General features: G+C 44.0%; 1 protein-coding gene across 1 annotated transcript in view; it reads right to left on the minus strand.

Annotated features, from left to right (window-relative positions):
* Positions 1-19,235, minus strand: part of TMEM128 (transmembrane protein 128) — a 218,708-nt gene that overhangs the window by 14,771 nt on the left and 184,702 nt on the right. The window contains exon 4 of the mRNA XM_085642424.1: positions 4,387-4,496. Coding sequence (XP_085498550.1) covers positions 4,397-4,496 — 100 coding nt within the window. The 3' untranslated portion in view covers positions 4,387-4,396. The remainder of the gene's footprint in view (positions 1-4,386; positions 4,497-19,235) is intronic.

Consider the following 19,235-nt stretch of genomic DNA (forward strand, 5'->3'; position numbering starts at 1 on the left):
GTCAGATGGTGGAAGGGGTTCTTGATAGGGCACAGTTGAGAGCTTCAAAGTTGAGTGTGAAAGCAGTGTGAGTTTCACTTTGCCATAAAGCGTGTGGACAGCTCACACTGAGTGAGCCTAGAGATGCACCACTTACATACTCTTTGACATGGGCTATGTCTTCTGCCTTGGGGTGCAACACACAGTTCCATCGAGGTCAGGGTGCATCGTCCATTTATGGGGTGGATGCAGTAAGTGCAGGTCTGCATTTGGGAAAAATGCACCAGGCCAAGACCTGCCCTTAGAGAGCGTTCAGCAAACACACCTCAGCACAGGGGAATGTCTCAGAAGAAGGGTTCTGTCAGTCTGGAGGATGCAGGACGCACACTCTTGTCAGTCACTGAGGACAAAGTGAGAAGCACAGTCATGTCAGGAGTGAAGCCTGAGGAAAAAAACAGGTGTACCTGGTGCCAGTGGGTGTAGAGGGAGCATGACGGTGGAAAAACACGTAATTTACCATACATTATTCCGAAACTTAGCACACTGATACATATCGAGCAAGGTTTTATGATAGGTCACAGTCCGCAAACATGGGATGCTTTTTTAGGGTGCCCGGGTCTCTTATTGGTCCCAATCTAACCCTGCTGGGAACCGTGTCCACGGGAGTGGGTGGGGCCGGTAGAGTGGCTGTCACTGCAGGAGGCCCTAAGCCTGCCCCCTAGGCCAGGAATGTGTCAGGACACTGTGTTCCTGGTCCTCCGCCCTCCCACTGCAGGGTGGCTGGAAGGCTTATAGAGGTCTTTCTGGTGCACAACGCCTCCAACAGGGCGCGAGGATGGTGTTTCTAGTGGGGGTTTCACTTTGACCTTCAAAAGCTCGGATCAGCTGATGTCCAAGAGTCCGCAGAGTCTTTCTGTTTCCTTCCAGTGGTGTGCAGCACTCAAAGGGGGGCGGGGGGAGGTGGGGTTGAGGGAGTTGGCAACAGTGGGACTAACACTCAGCAGGCAGGTGCAACGCACACATACCTATGTACAACAGCCCCCACGGCAAAGCCCGCAGGCATGTCCGCAGCAGCACCACTCACCTTACCTTGACTATAAAAAGCGGTGTTGTGTAGAAGATGAACTGCCAAGTTTTTCTTTTCGAAATCGTTGCATCCTAAAGTTCTGTTCGACTGTTTTCAGTGTGTCAGTTGAATTGTTCTTTAATTTTTGATTGGCACCAGTGACACAGAGAACGTGTATCTGTCTTATCTTGCAGACAGCATCTCCTTAGCTGTGTTTAAGGGTTAGAGGAGGGGAGCTGTACATGTGTTTCTGATCACGGATGCACTATTTTGTTACTGTATTGTTTACAATCTGTTTACTGTCCATAGTATTGTATACCAGCACATACTTGTGTATCTCTGCACATGCTTGTGTTCCCGAATACACACTTAATGCTTCTAATTTACTATAGTGTTGTTCTGCACACACCCTTGTGTTTGTGTACATGCACATTGTCTGCAGCAAGCACAAATATATGCTTTCTTCCATACATTGCAAAACACTTGTACAGAGTTTCTATACAAGTTCGAAAATGCCCCAATTTGAAAACATGGGCCATTTTTTAGGTATTTAATTCACTAACGAGGTCCATTCTTATTTTGGTGCGGGGGGGCCTCTTCTCTGTCCCAGCCCGACCCTGGTGTTTCACCATGCATAGTAGTCTTTCTGAAAGCATGTGTTTTTTTAAGTACATTTTCACTTATTTTATACTGAGCATTTTATTCCTTAGCATACATTAGTGCCTGCCATTGGATATTTACCAACGTATACAGCAGTGAGAGTACAGTGATGTGATTGGTCTACTGTGCATCCTGTCATGGTTGACGCTAACTTTCAACCCAGTGTTAGGGAAGTTTGAAAATTGACAGTCCAAAGGCACATTTTACAGTTGAAATACAAACATTTTTTTTATTTCTAGTTCGGCAATTTGTTTTACAATGGGGGCATTTCTCTAACTAAGTGGTGCGCAGGACCCTTTAAGTAATAACATCTGTGGTCCTCTTAAATATAATCTTATATTTAATTGTAGGGACCCCAGAGACTTCCCTCAGGCGTAAACTACCTCTCTCTGAAGTTCATATCCAGTGGCCTTATAGCTTACGTTTCACCTGAGAAGAAATGGCTGTGAATGAGAAAGTAAAACTAAACTGCAAATACATTAGACGTCATACAGGTGCTTAGTAAAGAATAAAACACACAATAGGTGCAGGTGAAAAGCTAACAAATCCTGACGCAGACGGAGCATCACACACAGAACTCCTCCCAGGTGACGCAGAAGCTTTTTCAAAGAAGGGAAAAAAGGGAAGATTTTGAGCTTTTTCACCTAGTGCTGGCTGCCCTTGATAAGTCAATAGACAGTCCTGAGCAGTCAAGCCAGCAGGGAACCTCCTGCTTCTCCGGTAAATCAGACCACCCCAGCACCTGGATACCCTCACGGGTGACAAGCAGTGCTCTACAAATCCACCTTACATTACATTAGATTACACCTAAGGGTAAACCAGAACTCACCCAGCAGGGAAGTACTGGTAACTATAGGTCCTTCTACAACAGGTGTTTCCAGCATCGTCACACAAATAGAACACGGTGACCATTACGGGGTTGTTTGCTCTACCCCATGCCCCAGTGACACACTCAGGAGTGACACCCTCTGTAATGACACACCCAGTAATGACACACCCGGTAGTGATACATCCATGAGTGATAACCTCAGAAGAGACACACAGGAATGACAAACTTAAGAGTGACACACTCTGGAGTGAAAGTACATGGGCCCCTGTCCCTGCAGGCTGGACTCATTAAGATGTGGCCTAACGGTTAGAGCATATGACCTCGAAGCTGGGTTACCAGGTTCGAGTCTCCTCGGCTCAACCTCTTGTGATTCTGGGCAAATCACTTCATCTCCCCACACCTAACAAAACATGGATGTGCCCGTCTGCAACAGCTGGTGCTCGTGTATAGCGCCATGATACCTCCGGGTTGAGTTCGAGCTATATAAAATTGCAAGACAAAAAACACGGCTCTGCGGATCTCACACGCCCTCACACGTGCACTCACTGTCACGTGCCTCAGAGGTACTCTCGTGCTCATGGGGGATACACTCTCTCCCCTCCATAAGTGCCCCCACGCTACCAGAAGATTCACGCACTGCTGGTTGGCGAAGAGTGAGACGCAAGCTCTCACGTGACAATGTCGGGGTATAGTGCCCACGGTTGTTAAAGTCACCAGAGAAGCCAGAGACACTTTTCTCTTTTAGAGCCGTCCCAGTTGAACTGGCTCGCCTGACTTCCTTTTGTGCTAAAAGGTTTCTTATCTTTATGGGGTCATGTGTTTGGCCCCATAAAGATAACAAACCTTTTACGCCAGCAGTAAGTCGCGGCAGCCAGTCCAACTGGGACAGCTCTAAAAGAGAAAAGTGTACGTCACTGGAAGCTCTTTTCCAATGGCTGGCCACTGTTTACCATAAACGCTGACGCCAGCCAATGGAAAAGAGGGGCGGGGCTTGAACATCGTTGGTGAAAGCTACCCTAAATCATTAAATCTCGCCAGCGAGACTGTGCATGTCTGCGCAGCCTACGCCAGGCGAGACCTAAAAAGGAGAACATATCCGTAGCTGGCAAACATGAAAGGTGTAACCCTCACCTGTACCTTTTATTTTAGTTTCTAAAGTGCCCAAGCAGGAATTTCACATGCAAAAGCAAGTTGATTCTGTGACACTATCTTCACTCGGGTCAATCTAGTAAAATAGACCCAGAGAATTCTGTCAGAGGCAAGCAGAGCTCACTGAAGGACGACAACATTTAAAAGTATGACATCAAATTAGTCATTGTATATGTAGTCATGTCCACTGGTATGCATCTCTTCCTTGGTACATAAGAAACTGAAACACTATGCCTGAAGATGACATATTCAAACCATACGTAAAGTCTTCTTAAAAAAAGTCAATAAGGTATTATGTTAAATATGGTAACTATTATGTATCTAAAAGAGAGGAGTCGATTTGCTTCTTTCTAGGCAGTACAATTATCAACAGCATTCCATTCAATTTAAACCCATTACTGCTGCATAAACTTCATTAGGATAATAGGCTATTAAAACTCAGACACGTGAATTATATCTGTTGATGGCTCAAACAATAAACAAAATACATCCAGTACCTGAACCGGAAGTAAATAGACCTGCCCCAGCCTGTGGGTTTGCTCCTTAAATCTTCCACTCATGTTTAGTGCTGTAGCTAGCTATAAATCTGCACTATATTCGTACATGTGACACATCCACTATAAAATCCATTATTAGTTTCATAAAATGTGGGAATAAACTGCAAAAACAACAAAAAATAAATCAAATTGAAATTGAACTTTACCTTAAATATCTTATCCGAGTAGTGCCACAAACATCACTAGGCCCATAAATTGTGTGAACAGCAACAAGGGAGTGAGATATGACCAGACTGGCCAGAAAGCAACATTATAGCTGTAAGAGATTAAAATAGAGATTACCTGAACATATTATACATGTAGATGATCTAAACCAAGATAGTACTACTGAAATATTGCAATGTGGTAACTAACATGTTGAACAACGACAGTTGTGATATCACATTAGTTCAGCCAATCATTTCCAAAAACGGATACTTTTCAAAAGCAATGGCTTTAATGTAATAAAGGCAGTTTTGGAAGTTGGAATTCTGCAACCACCACTTAAACGTTTTTTTATTAACTTTTTTCCATTTTAAAAACTTGCAAGCAAGATGTATTACTTGCTCGTTCCGTCTCATAAAAAAAGACAAAATAATATAAAAGATTGTGGTGTATTTTTGTAAGTTGATAACCTCCGGGTATTACAAAACAGGCTTCTTCCGCTATCATGTCATTGTCTTCGATCATTCATTAAGGCTTCCTCTGTTTCCTCAGTGAAGAGGATAAACAGTAGAAGAGTCTACAAGAGCATGGAGTGACAAAGTTATGAATTCAGGAGGAAGTCATCCATTTATATTCGGAAAAAGTCCATCTTCTCATAAAATACCCTTGATACAACACCTCAGTCTTTTTTAATTGCTGTAAATAACGGCTGCTCCTATTAATTAATTTAAAGGTACTCCAGCAAGAAGAGAGGTTGGGTTTGCCATGTCTGGGGACAGAAACGTGTAAGCTTCAGGTTGCAGTTTTACTCTCACAGAAAATATACCAAAACAACATAGTGATAAATAGGTCGCACCAGTCAATTAATCCCAATCCAATTATTAAACTGCATGGACTCTTGTTCATGAGCATACACATGGTTCAGAGGTTTGTCTAAATAAATGCAACAACCAGGCCCAACACACATTTCATACCCTACGTCCACCCATCGCCATCTAAAAACACACACTGCCAATGCCAACAAGTTTAATTTTTCCAAACAAGCATTGTCAAAGCCAATGTTTGGAATGTAACTGAAATGCAACACTTTCCTGATAAAGCCTACAGCATATGAGGGCTTTAATAAAGGTTACTCCATTAAGCACAAATTTTTTTTTGAGCAGTCGGCAGTAACTCAGGCAATTACCAGAGGTGATACAGGTGTCCACCACTCTCCACAAAATCTTAGAACACCAGAACATTATGAGCAGATGCCCTTTCATGTCTCCTTCTGTTGAAAGTGGAAAGAAACAATGGAAAAAATGTACAGTTCTCAGTGGCCACTGCCTCTCGGTCCTCTTCGCCAGCTTTGTACAGGACTCCAAGGCAGGAAGCACCTGGCTCCCAGGCTCCCTATGGCCAATCACAACGCTGCAGTGCGGCATTGTGATTGGTTTGAGCGCCGTGGTTTAGTGCTCAGCCAGGGAATGGGAGCCTGGGCATGTTCTCCAACCAGGCGGTAATGCAGCCTGGGCAGAGACCATGCAAAGTGCGCATGATGGTTTGGCCAGCGCAAGACGGACGGCCAAAGCGTTATGCGCACTTGGAGTGGGCAAACGACTCCTCCCTGTCCTGATCTGCGAGTAGAACAGCCCACCCCGCCCCTACCCAGCTGAGCAAGGACGGAAAAATAAAATGATAATACAATGAGTTATTATCATGTTATTTGTTTCCTTTTTGACCTGCTCAGTGGGTGGGCGACGCTCCTCCGCTTTAGCGGAGGAGTCACCCCTGACAGTTCTTACTTGTATGACCACACCAGAATGTGCTACTTCAGTGAAATCTGCATATTCACTTTTGCAAGCATAATGATTTTTGCTTGTCTTTCTAAATAAATATGTCAATGTTGGGTAAAATGGGGATATTCATTATCAAGGCTCTGAGTGCAACTCCTGTAGTTAATGGAAAAAGTGACCTTAATATTGATAAGTCATAATAGTCACTGTATGTAGTAACTACATCTATTCCAGCTGTAGAATATCTCTAACAGTTTTTTAGAAGGGATTTGTACAAGCCATAGATAGGCAAAGCGACAAACATTGTGTAAGAGCAGAAATCAAGAGAAAGCAGGGAGCTAGCCACTGGGTGTTGTCAGATGATGGAGAACATGAAGGAAAAACAATTGAGGACAGATGGAGCAGAAAAAGTAGGAATGGAAAGTAAGTGATGAGACAGGCAGGGAAAATGACAGGGAAATAAAAATGAGAAGCGACTGAGGCAGGGGAGGGAGGGATGACAGGGAGCAGTAGGATCATGTGAGGACGCTGAGCAAGAGGGCAAACCACAACTAGCAGCAGAGATGACAAGGAGGTAAGCAAGAGAGACAAGGAAGAAAAGGTTCAGTGAGACAAGAGAGCAAGAAGGAAGGGAGTGAGGGCAGTGGTTGGGTGGAGATGAGGAGTGAAGACGCGAGTGAGGAAGATAACATTTGTATGACTACTTGAAGCTCATCACCAAAGAATAATAGGAACAGTAATGGGACAATGTGTCCTTTGACTATATACTATGAGCTTGATGGACAGCACATTTAAACAGTAGCAAGCTGTGAAATACTCACAAAAGCCAGTGGCTAAAGATATTATATATATATATATATATATATATATATATATATATATATATATATATATATATATATATGCCGAAAATCTTCTCCGTGGGAGAAATCAGGGTCGCACTCCAGTTTACTCAGTTTGTAGAAATTTTATTTTAGTATTCCATCAGCAATCGTGCCAGACACACAGGTCTCCAAACCAACGCGTTTCGGTATTCTCACAATACCTTGGTCACGGTCGATTGTAACATATCCCATGATTGGTTTTTAAATAAAGAAAAAAACTTTCAAGGAAATGCTGGTTACCTCATTTCCTGTTCCCATCAGGACTCACTCCATTGATTTATGGGAGTTGTAGTCCGATAACTTTATGTATGTAAACAATTATATCCATGAAGTATAAAGAAACATTGAAACAGTGTAAAATTAAACTCTTTCAAAGCGGGATAGGATAATAAAAGACAAATCAACATTATCAGGTCGACTTTCACATGTGTCCATGGTACGAACTGTATTAGTTCATGTAAACCTGCAACACCATAGTTATTTACAATAAATGATTATTCCCAAGTGTTTGAGTGTCTTATTTGTCGCCCGTTTAATCTCCTCCAGTGGAGTGTCTCACTTAGTTTCACAGGGTGAGCAGTGGGTATTCATTTTCTTTTCAAATGCTATATTTTTGTGCGGTTTGATAATTAGATGTGTATGTAGAGTTCTTCCGACTGGTTCAATCCATTTGGTGCCAAAGTCCTGAAATTCAGGATATGGCGTGATTCCCGTTGGCGTACAATAACATTTCGTAGAGCAACCAATTTGAAGGATCGACTTATACACAGTCATTTACAAATCAAACAACCAAAGGAAACTTGGCTCAAAACCAAAGGATTTATCAAATGCCACAACTGCAAGGTATGTCAAATTGCACAGCCCATCTCAGAAATTTCAATGGCCAGTGGGAAAGTCTGGCACATACGAAACTTAATATCTTGTAAAAGCCAATACACCATCTACATCATTGAATGTCCATGCAAGTTAAAATATGTGGGGAGCACCATATGCGAACTAAAAAAGAGAATATTAGAACATGTTCGCGCAACCAAAAACAGAGACAAAAACAACGCAGTGGCAAAACACATGGACATGCATCACAATGGCAATTGGAAACTGTTGAAATTTCATGGGATAGAATCCATCCCTACCTTGACACGCGGTGGCAACAGAGAGAAAATGCTACACCAACGGGAATCACGCCATATCCTGAATTTCAGGACTTTGGCACCAAATGGATTGAACCAGTCGGAAGAACTCTACATACACATCTAATTATCAAACCGCACAAAAATATAGCATTTGAAAAGAAAATGAATACCCACTGCTCACCCTGTGAAACTAAGTGAGACACTCCACTGGAGGAGATTAAACGGGCCACGCCCCCTGATACCGGCTATAAAGTGCGCGCAGCTGATAGCGCGACACAACAGAACCACGAGTCTCCTGAGGCGGAAGCCGGGAGTGAGCCTTATTCTTTTAAAATTGTTTGTGCATTACTCTGTTTTTTAAAACATATCCACTCACCTCCTGGTCACGAACAGCGTTTTTCAGCGCTGCAACGATTCCTATCATCGCCATTACCGAGGGCGAGGCGCTTCCTTAGACACGCCCACCTCAGCTGGCCACGCCCCCTGATACCGGCTATAAAGTGCGCGCAGCTGATAGCGCGACACAACAGAACCACGAGTCTCCTGAGGCGGAAGCCGGGAGTGAGCCTTAATCTTTTAAAATTGTTTGTGCATTACTCTGTTTTTTAAAACATATCCACTCACCTCCTGGTCACGAACAGCGTTTTTCAGCGCTGCAACGATTCCTATCATCGCCATTACCGAGGGCGAGGCGCTTCCTTAGACACGCCCACCTCAGCTGGCCACGCCCCCGTGACACCCCCCCCCTCAGGTATAAACTATGTGCCTCGCTAGGAAGCGCAGCAGACGGGCGCAGCGGGCGCGCCGTCAGCGCGCCGAAGGCGCGCCAAAGGCAAGCCCGTCCGGGCCTGGATCGGGCCCAGGGCCAGTCCCCCTGCCTGTTCCGCTGATTCCGCTCGCACGTCCTGGACCAATTCCCAACTGCATTCACTTAATCCCTCTCACTGCGCGGCCACAACCCCCTGCAACCCTATCTGCTTAGAATCCGCTCCTTTTCATTGCCCTCAATGCAACTTCACTCTCCCTTCCTATTCTTTTCACTCTCCTTCTCATCCCACGCCGCAGCTCCCCGCATCTAACCACCGGATGTTGAAAGCAGGCTTGGTCAACTGCCGGTCTCTCCCCCGTCATGCCAACGACATCTGGCTGTCGATTTCCTCCGACGAGTGGGATATTTTATTTCTCACTGAGTCCTGGATAACTGATGCCTCCTCTCCGGACATCTATCTGGCCATTCCTTCAGGCTATGACATAAAATGTATTAACCGGGCTGGGGGTAAATCGGGAGGCGGACTAGCAGTAATTTTCAAATCTCGTCTTCAGCTGACCACCACCAAACTTACCAACATTGGTATAATTGAAGCCCTATACTTCTCTGTATCCGATTCTGCAGCAGTTATACTGGCTGGTTCACTAATCTATAACCCCCCCACTGCTGCTCCCCTTTCTCTTACCGCTCTCACCCACCAGCTGGCCGACTTATCTCTTAAACATCAATGCTTTTTAGTTCTAGGTGATTTTAACCTCCACGTTGACAACCCTCTTTGCGCGAAAGCAAATAATCTGCTGGAAATCATGGGTAGTCTTAACCTCATTCAACTAGTCACCGGTCCTACTCATGTGGCTGGTCACACCTTAGATCTTATTTTCGCCAATTTCTCCACTATCACTGTCTTCCCTCCCCTCCCCCTTACGTGGTCCGACCACTACCTCATCCCCTTTTCTTTGGCCTTAGACCGGAAATCTGTTCCTCCCGCACCCAGGAAGGAGCTGGGAAGGAAGTGGCACAAAGTAACATGCGCCACCCTGGACCCGGTATTTCACTTCCAGACGGAGCATCTATCCTCTGATATCGACGGAAATATTTCTAGGCTTAATACCGCCCTCATCAATGCCATCGACCACATTGCTCCCCAGAAAATCATTGCCTCTACTAGATCTCGCCCCTCTGCTCCTTGGTTCTCCACCTCTCTCCGTGAGGAAAAAAGTAGATGCAAAGCACTCGAACGGAAGTGGAGACTAAATTACGACCCTGAAGCTAAGCTTGCCTACAAAGTTGCCCTGAAAACATTTCTTAAACACAAAAAAATCACCATGAAAGATTATTTCTCACTTCAAATTGCCAAGGCCAAAAACTCTTCAAAAACCCTCTTCACCATCGTTAAAGATTTCATCAATCCTCCGGCCAGGGCCACTCAGAACTCAGCTAGTCAGACTCTGTGCGAAGGACTGTCGGACTTCTTCCTTGAAAAAATCAACAAACTATGCATCTCTTTCCCTAAAGGGCCAATATCCTGGCCTCCGTCCACTAGTCCCCCTGTTTTACCGTCCTTTCTCGCTTTTAATAAACTCACCCAGGAGGATGCCATCAGACTACTCATTCATTGCAAGTCTGGTGCACCCTCTGACCCTGTCCCTGCCAAACTTATGGGTGAGCTGGCCCCCTCGTTAGCCGATTCTTTCCTCACCATCTGGAACGCCTCCCTCCACCATGGCTTTTTCCCTACCACTTGGAAGGAAGCCTTGGTGATCCCCATTCTAAAAAAGGCAGATGCTGATCCCACTGTCTTCTCCAACTACCGCCCCATTTCCCTTCTCCCCAAACCCGCAAAGGTCTTGGAAAAAGCCGTGCAGTTGCAACTCACGGAGTACTTGGAAAGCAACTCACTACTGCACGACTCACAATCTGGTTTTCGGGCGGGATACAGCACAGAGACGGCTCTGCTGGAAGTATCGGAGACAATCCGGGAGTGCGTGGACAGGGGCGAGGAGGCCATGCTAGTCCTCCTCGACCTGTCCGCTGCATTCGACACGGTCTCTCACCCCATCCTCCTTGACCGACTAAAACAGATTGGCATTGGCGGCACTGCATTTAGCTGGATCGAGTCCTTCCTTTCAGGAAGAAGTCAGAGGGTATTGTTGCGGCCTTTTAAATCGGAGGAAAAACCCCTGTCTTGCGGTGTGCCACAGGGCTCTGCCCTCAGCCCTCTGTTTTTTAACATCTACCTTGCCCCACTGGCCGGCCTGGTGGAGTCCTACGGAGTCAGGGTGGTCTCCTATGCTGATGATACCCAGCTAGTGTTTTCCTTTAGAGACCACTCTGACTCCGCGTTCTCCAACTTCCGCCAGTGCCTCAACAACATCAGTGGTTGGATGTCTGAAAACCATCTAAGACTCAATGCAGACAAGACAGAGGTGCTGTTTTTTAACCAGAAAAACTCCATCCCATCCTCCTGGTGGTGGCCCGCGGCACTTGATCCCGCTCCCTCTCCCGTCCACTCGGCCCGCAACCTGGGTTTCCAGTTTGACGATTCCCTCTCATGCAAAACTCAGATTAATAAAGTGACCTCTGCCTGCTTCCTGAAGTTGCGCATGATTAGAAAAATACTTCCCTATCTCCCTCTGGACTCCCGCCGTACAGTTACCCATGCCCTTATCACGTCCCACCTGGACTATGCCAATAGCCTCTATGCGGGTGCTCCCCAATACCTGATTGACCGGCTGCAGATTATTCAGAATGCGGCAGCCAGACTGATTGGCAATATTCCCTACCGTCAATCAGTAACCGCATATCGTAAGGAACTGCACTGGCTGCCTGTGGCCAGCCGTATCCAGTTCAAGGTCCTCACTCTCACTCACCGAGCCATCAACGATCACGGACCAAACTACCTGAAAAAACGTGTCTCAATATCCCGTTCCATCAGATCTTTGAGATCCAATGACCTACGCCTTCTGATCTCTCCCCGTTTCAGACTATCCAGAATGGGTGGCAGAGGGTTCAGTGTAATTGCGGCAAAACTATGGAACGCACTGCCAGTCGATCTTAGATTCTGTCCCTCTGTATCCATCTTCCGGGCCAGACTCAAAACTTGGCTTTTCTCTAGACTCTGATTTACTACGCTACTTCCCCTTCTTGCTCCTCTCCTCTCCTTGGAGGTTCAGGTTCTAGCGCCGGGACACCCCTTTGGGGGTAGCTGTGCGCTCTACAAACTACATAAAATAAAAAAACGGGCGACAAATAAGACACTCAAACACTTGGGAATAATCATTTATTGTAAATAACTATGGTGTTGCAGGTTTACATGAACTAATACAGTTCGTACCATGGACACATGTGAAAGTCGACCTGATAATGTTGATTTGTCTTTTATTATCCTATCCCGCTTTGAAAGAGTTTAATTTTACACTGTTTCAATGTTTCTTTATACTTCATGGATATAATTGTTTACATACATAAAGTTATCGGACTACAACTCCCATAAATCAATGGAGTGAGTCCTGATGGGAACAGGAAATGAGGTAACCAGCATTTCCTTGAAAGTTTTTTTCTTTATTTAAAAACCAATCATGTGATATGTTACAATCGACCGTGACCAAGGTATTGTGAGAATACCGAAACGCGTTGGTTTGGAGACCTGTGTGTCTGGCACGATTGCTGATGGAATACTAAAATAAAATTTCTACAAACTGAGTAAACTGGAGTGCGACCCTGATTTCTCCCACGGAGAAGATTTTCGGCATATACTAGCGGCTCAGGTTCGAACCGCGAGGATCACGCACCTTTATGCAGCGCCGCCCATCCGGTTTTCGAACCACTTCTGAGAAAAAAAATATATATATATATATATATATATATATATTCACTGAAAAAACCATAGGTTTCACACATGTTTTAGTTAGCTGGACATTTCACTCGTAAAAAACCATACTGTTAATAAGTCAGTTATACAATTAATTTTACAAAAAAAAACATCCATTTAGACACTTATTTACCCATTTATTCTTTCATTAACCTTTAGATATACATATATAAAAAATATTTATTTTTCAGAAAGACACATATTCACTGGATGATGTCATCAGTGATGTCATCAGTGATGTCATTTGAGATGTCATCAGTGATGTCATGAGTGATGTCACTGACCATGTCATGAGTGATGTAATATGTGACGTCATCAGCAGTGGATTGCGGTCGCGCGAGTTATAGTTAGCTGAACTAACTATAACGGGGGAATTTGAATGGTTTTTTACGAGTGAAATGTCCAGCTAACTATAACATGTGTGAAACCGATGGTTTTTTCAGTGAATTTGCAAATTTTTTTAAATGCTAATTCCTAACTATAACGTGTGTGAAACCTATGGTTTTTTAAGTGAATTTGCAAGGTTTTTTAAATGCTAATTTCTAACTATAACGTGTGTGAAACCTATGTTTTTTTTAGTGAATTTGTAAGGTTCTTTAAATGCTAATTTATGTATGTATTATTATATTTTTTATATATTTATTTTACAATAAACTACCTATGTATATAGTTATAGATTGACTGTATCCTGTAATATGGAATGGCTCAGCTCTTTTTTTTTTAATTTGGATAAAGTTGAACAGCATAGTTAATATCTTCTATAAACTTATAAACAGTTTAAAATGTTTTTTTTAAGGGTTTTTCACGGTGCGCGCACCGTGCTCGCACCCCGTGATTTTTTGAAAAAAATTTAAATTTTTTTTCACCTTTCGGGGTCCTTCAGGGACCCCCTGACAAAGGCTAGGGGGTCAGGAACTCTCTACCCTGCCCCCTTTTCACATGCTCTACCTTTCTTTTTCACTGTCACACACAAAATGGCGTCCGACACTTCCTGATTTCGACCGATTGGAATGTTGACTGACATCTAACCACCAATCAGAATTACGCTCGCGGTCATTTGGTGCGCGCCACGTGCGCGCACGGGGCGCGCATATAGATATTTATGTACTTTTAACTGCAATTTTCTCAGGAACTACTGAACAGATTGACACCATAAATGCAAAAGGCACAAGCCTGACCTCAGGACTACCTCTTTGCCAAATTTCAAGTAATTCTGTTCAGCCATTCGGGCTGTACCTTCGACTAAAGCTCCTATGGGAAAATGCATGGGGAAAACTCGTTTTGGGACCCCCTTTTTTCTCAGCCCCCGCTTGACGAATCACCCAGAGACTTTCAGGGTAGGAGCTGAGCGGAGCGCCCCATTAGTTTTGAAAATTTCACGAAGATAAGTCAACCGGCGCCAAAGTTATTCAAAATAGAATTTTCAGATTTCCTATGGGAACTCGGTCATAACTATAACTATCTACTGGCGACCGCCAGTAGATAATATATATTTTATTCACCAAATGCCCTGAAGCTTTTGAAAGGAGCACTCGACCACGTTTCCGTCCTCATGGTCCATTGTCACCTCGTTGCAGCTCGCTCCTCATTGCTGTAACATTTCTTTGAAGTTGCCGACGCGTTTCGAGGCATCACACGCCTCTTCTTCTTGGGCAGAATTAAAACATGGATGGCTCACCTCAGTCTCATTTTATGTGCGCCATTAGTGGGCGGGGCCTAGTGCAGTATTTGGAAAGGCATTATAGGATTCGTGATCCTTGATGGTGAGTATTAGTAATTTACTATAGTAGTTTCAATGTCTTATTAATTATTGCTTTTCTTAGCCTTAGTAGGCACAGCGATGAGGGGCCAGCTATTGTGCATGAAAACGTGGTGCTGTGCGGAGTCGATCCATTTCGCTCCACAGCCTTCGTATTAACGAATGGTGCAGCTTTCCACGGCCAGGCTGCCGTGACAGTAATTTTATTCACCAAATGCCCTGAAGCTTTTGAAAGGAGCACTCGACCACGTTTCTGACCTCGCGGTCCATTGTCACCTCGTTGCAGCTCGCTCCTCATTGCTGTAACATTTCTTTGAAGTTGCCGACGCGTTTCGAGGCATCACACGCCTCTTCTTCTTGGGCAGAGTTAAAACATTGATGGCTCACCTCAGTTTCATTTTATGCGCGCCATTAGTGGGCGGGGCCTACTGCAGTATTTGGAAAGGCATTATAGGATTCGTGGTCCTTGATGGTGAGTATTAGTAATTTACTATAGTAGTTTCAATGTCTTATTAATTATTGCTTTTCTTAGCCTTAGTAGGCACAGCGATGAGGGGCCAGCTATTGTGCATGAAAACGTGGTGCTGTGCGGAGTCGATCCATTTCGCTCCACAGCCTTCGTATTAACGAATGGTGCAGCTTTCCACGGCCAGGCTGCCGTGACAGTAATTTTATTCACCAAATGCCCTGAAGCTTTTGAAAGGAGCACTCGACCACGTTTCCCCTCGTTGCAGCTCGCTCCTCATTGCTGTAACATTTCTTTGAAGTTGCCGACGCGTTTCGAGGCATCACACGCCTCTTCTTCTTGGGCAGAGTTAAACCATTGATGGCTCACCTCAGGTTCATTTTATGCGCGCCATTAGTGGGCGGGGCCTAGAGCAGTATTTGGAAAGGCATTATAGGATTCGTGGTCCTTGATGGTGAGTATTAGTAATTTACTATAGTAGTTTCAATGTCTTATTAATTATTGCGAGGACGGAAACGAAGGCTGTGGAGCAAAATGGATCGACTCCGCACAGCACCACGTTTTCATGCACATCCACGTGAAAAGCAATAATTGCGGGCACCGTATCACCTGACATCATAATATGGTGGGCGGAAAATGGCCTCATGATGGCGGTGAACCCGCCACCGACAGCCTGCCGGTGGCGGGCTCACCGCCATTGTATTGACCCCCATAGTTACTAGCCCCTTTAAATTATCAAATGTGTTACCATTGCTAAAAAGAGGGGTGCTTAGACGCCTCCAAGACTATAAATTATTACCCAATCTCTTTACTTCCCATCTGTGCAAAAATCATCGAAAAACAAGGTCAGATTCCTTTGTAACCACTGGCAAAAGTCACATTTTTAGGTCTCGCCTGGCGTAGGCTGCGCGCATGCGCAGTCTCGTTGGCAAGATTTAATGAGATGTGGTATTTTCTGTAAAGGGCACCCCGCCCCTCTTTTCCATTGGCCGGCGTCACCGTTTATGCTTAACTGTAGCCAGCCATTGGAAAAGAGCTCCTTGTGACGTTGTTGCTCGGCTTTCTGAGCCGTCCCATTTGGACGGCCTCGCCTGCATTGCGTTGGTCGCAAAAGGTTTCTTATCTTTATGGGGCCAAACACATGGCCCCATAAAGATAAGAAATTGTGGTAGTACAAAGCAGGCACCAAAGTATTTGTTGTGGAAGAGAGACGTTTATTTGTCAACCCTCTAACAGCTTCCCCACGGCAGCAGTAACCGTTCAGACCCGAACACCACAGAACAGGACATTCTGGCGTTCTGGAATACTACGCTGAGAATTCCACCATGAAGGAATAACAAGACATCACAACACATTTCCCTCCTCTTAAACATTCTGAAGAGAAATAACAATATAACAAAATAAAAGTTAAAGAAAATCAAAATCCAGAAATAATATAAAATTTGAAATCAACTTTAGTACACTTAAGTTCTCGTCACTCCTTTATACATCACGAAACCTGACAGGCTTGAGAGCACTCCTTCTGCTTCTGCGCAAAACAGGAAACGTACTTTCATCAGGGACACTCTTGCTACAAACATCTGATGTTGTGTCCCTTTTACTAACACCGCTCATACCTTGCACCTTCTCCTCCTCCCTGTTCGTACTGATTTTATGTTTTCTGTTCTTATTCCACCAATCACGCCCTTGAACCCTCACAGCATTTCTTGACACCGCATCAACCTGTACAGGATCTCTAAATTTTGAATTCCCTTTCACCACATGTGTGGGATTCTTGATTCGAACCCAATCACCTACCTCTATCTTTGTTTGTTTTGCACCTGCTCTATGCTTCTCATCATAACACTCCTTCATCTTCTTCTGGTATTGTTCAACTTTAGTTCTCATTGACTCATCACTAGGGTTCAACCTGTCCATTTTAGATTGAAAAGACCTCAACCATGGTGGACATAATTTTGACGTAGAAACACGCCCCCTCATAAGTTCAAATGGACTCTTACCCGTAACAGCATTGGGAGAAGTGCGATGAGACCACAACATACTTTCAACAGCCTCATTAACAGGCACAGAATTCTGTATTGCCCACTGTATGCATTCAACCAACGTTCTATTCATTTTCTCCACCAACCCATTCGCTTGCGGGTGATAAAGAGCAACTCTCTTATGAACCATGGCATTTTTCTGCAGAAAAACCCTAATTTCACTGGAAGTGAACTGAACCCCGTTATCCGAAACCAACTCTTTAGGTAAACCCTCCCTCTGAAAAATCTTCTTGAGAGAATTTAAAACTGAATTAGTGTTAGGCTCTTCCATGAAATCAACCTCCCACCATTTGCTAAAATAATCCACAATGACCAAGGCAAACTTGGATTGGCGTGGTAACATATTAAAAGGACCAATAAAATCAATGGCAATCTTGACCCATGGCCCTTCAGGTAATACACAAGGTTGTAATGGAAAAGTGGTAAGTTTGATACCCTTGTCACTGTTAGCACAAATGACACATCTTTCAATTTTATTATTAATTTCGGTGTCCATGGCGGGCCACCAAAAATCTTCTCTGATTTTCCTTTTCGGAATGGTTTGCCCCAAATGTCCCTCATGGCCATTCTCAACGATTCTCTCCCTTAAACCGAAAGGTGGAACGAACCTATCACCTCTCATTAAAATCCCATTTTTTTTAACATGAAGTTCATCTGCAATTTTTGCATACACTTGCAGATTAACAGGCAAAACTCGTTCCCTCGGCCACCCTTCGATCACACACTTCTTTACAATGGCCAGATCTGCATCATCATCCATACTCTGAATCCATTCTACTTCACTAATAGCCTGACCTTGGCACACATCCACAGAGGCAATCAGGCATTCATCCAAGTCTTCGTCACATACATCAAATTTGGTTTCACCTGACATTGGAGCACGTGATAGAAAATCTGCCCTCACATTTTTTCCCCCAAGTATGTATTCAATCTTGAGATCGTACTGCAATAATTTCGCACTCAATCTTGATATTCTTGGTGTATGGTCTCTTATAACTGTACCCGTTAAAATATTGACCAAAGGTTTATGGTCCGTTTGCAAAACAAACCTCCTTCCCCAAATAAAACACTTGAACCTTTCCACGGCCCAACAACATGCTAACAGTTCTTTTTCGATCACAGAGTATATTTTTTCACTGTCTCTCAATGATCTAGATGCAAACCCTAATGTGACTTCTTCTCCATGCCTGTTTATCTGAGATAAAGTCGCACCCAATCCTTCATTACTTGCATCTACAGTAATGATGCATTGTCTTGAAGAGTAAAAAGGTGCCAACATACTTGGAGAACTGATCTCTTTCTTTAGTTTGTCGAATTCTTTTTGGCACTCAGAAGACCACGTGAAAATTTTCTTTTTCTTAAGCAACTCCCTCAAGTTCGCCGTCTTGCTTGAAAAATTCTCTACAAATTTAGCATAAAACTCACAAACTCCTAAAAATGAGGAAACATGTTCTTTTGTTGTTGGACACGGTGCTTTGACTATTGCGTCGACAAGACCAGGTCTTGGTGAAACCCCTTTCTCCGATATGACATGACCAAGATACTCTATACTATCCTTAGTGAACTCACATTTTTTGCGATTAGCAACAATCCCCGCCTTTTTTGCTCCATTAATTCATCATGATCTTTTATATCTTTCCCTGCCACCAGAATATCGTCCTGAAACGTCACAACCCCTTTTAGACCTTTCAGAACATTTTCCAACACACGCTGGAAAACCGACACGCCAGAGGCTAGCCCAAAAGGCATTCTCTTGAATTGAAAAGTACCGATGGGAGAAACAAAAGCGGTGAAATGTTTAGATGAATCTTCAAGAACAATTTGATGGTAGGCGGAGGATAGATCTATTTTGCTAAATACCGTTGCTCCAGAGAAAGTAGAAACAATGTCATCAATACGTGGTAGAGGATGTGAATCTACCCAAATTACCTTATTTAAACTTCTAAGGTCCACACAGACCCTAAGTTGACCATTTTTCTTCCTTGCGATAACCAAAGGAGATAACCAAATAGAAGACTCGATTGGTTCTATTACACCATCATCACACATTTTCTTGAGAATTTGTGACAGCTCATCACGTACGCTAAACGGAACATTCCTCAACACAATCCATCTCATCACTTTGAACCACGACAACCATTTCTCTCTGAAA

The sequence above is a fragment of the Triturus cristatus genome, chromosome 2_2 (assembly GCF_964204655.1).
Source record: "Triturus cristatus chromosome 2_2, aTriCri1.1, whole genome shotgun sequence".
Classification (NCBI taxonomy): domain Eukaryota; kingdom Metazoa; phylum Chordata; class Amphibia; order Caudata; family Salamandridae; genus Triturus; species Triturus cristatus.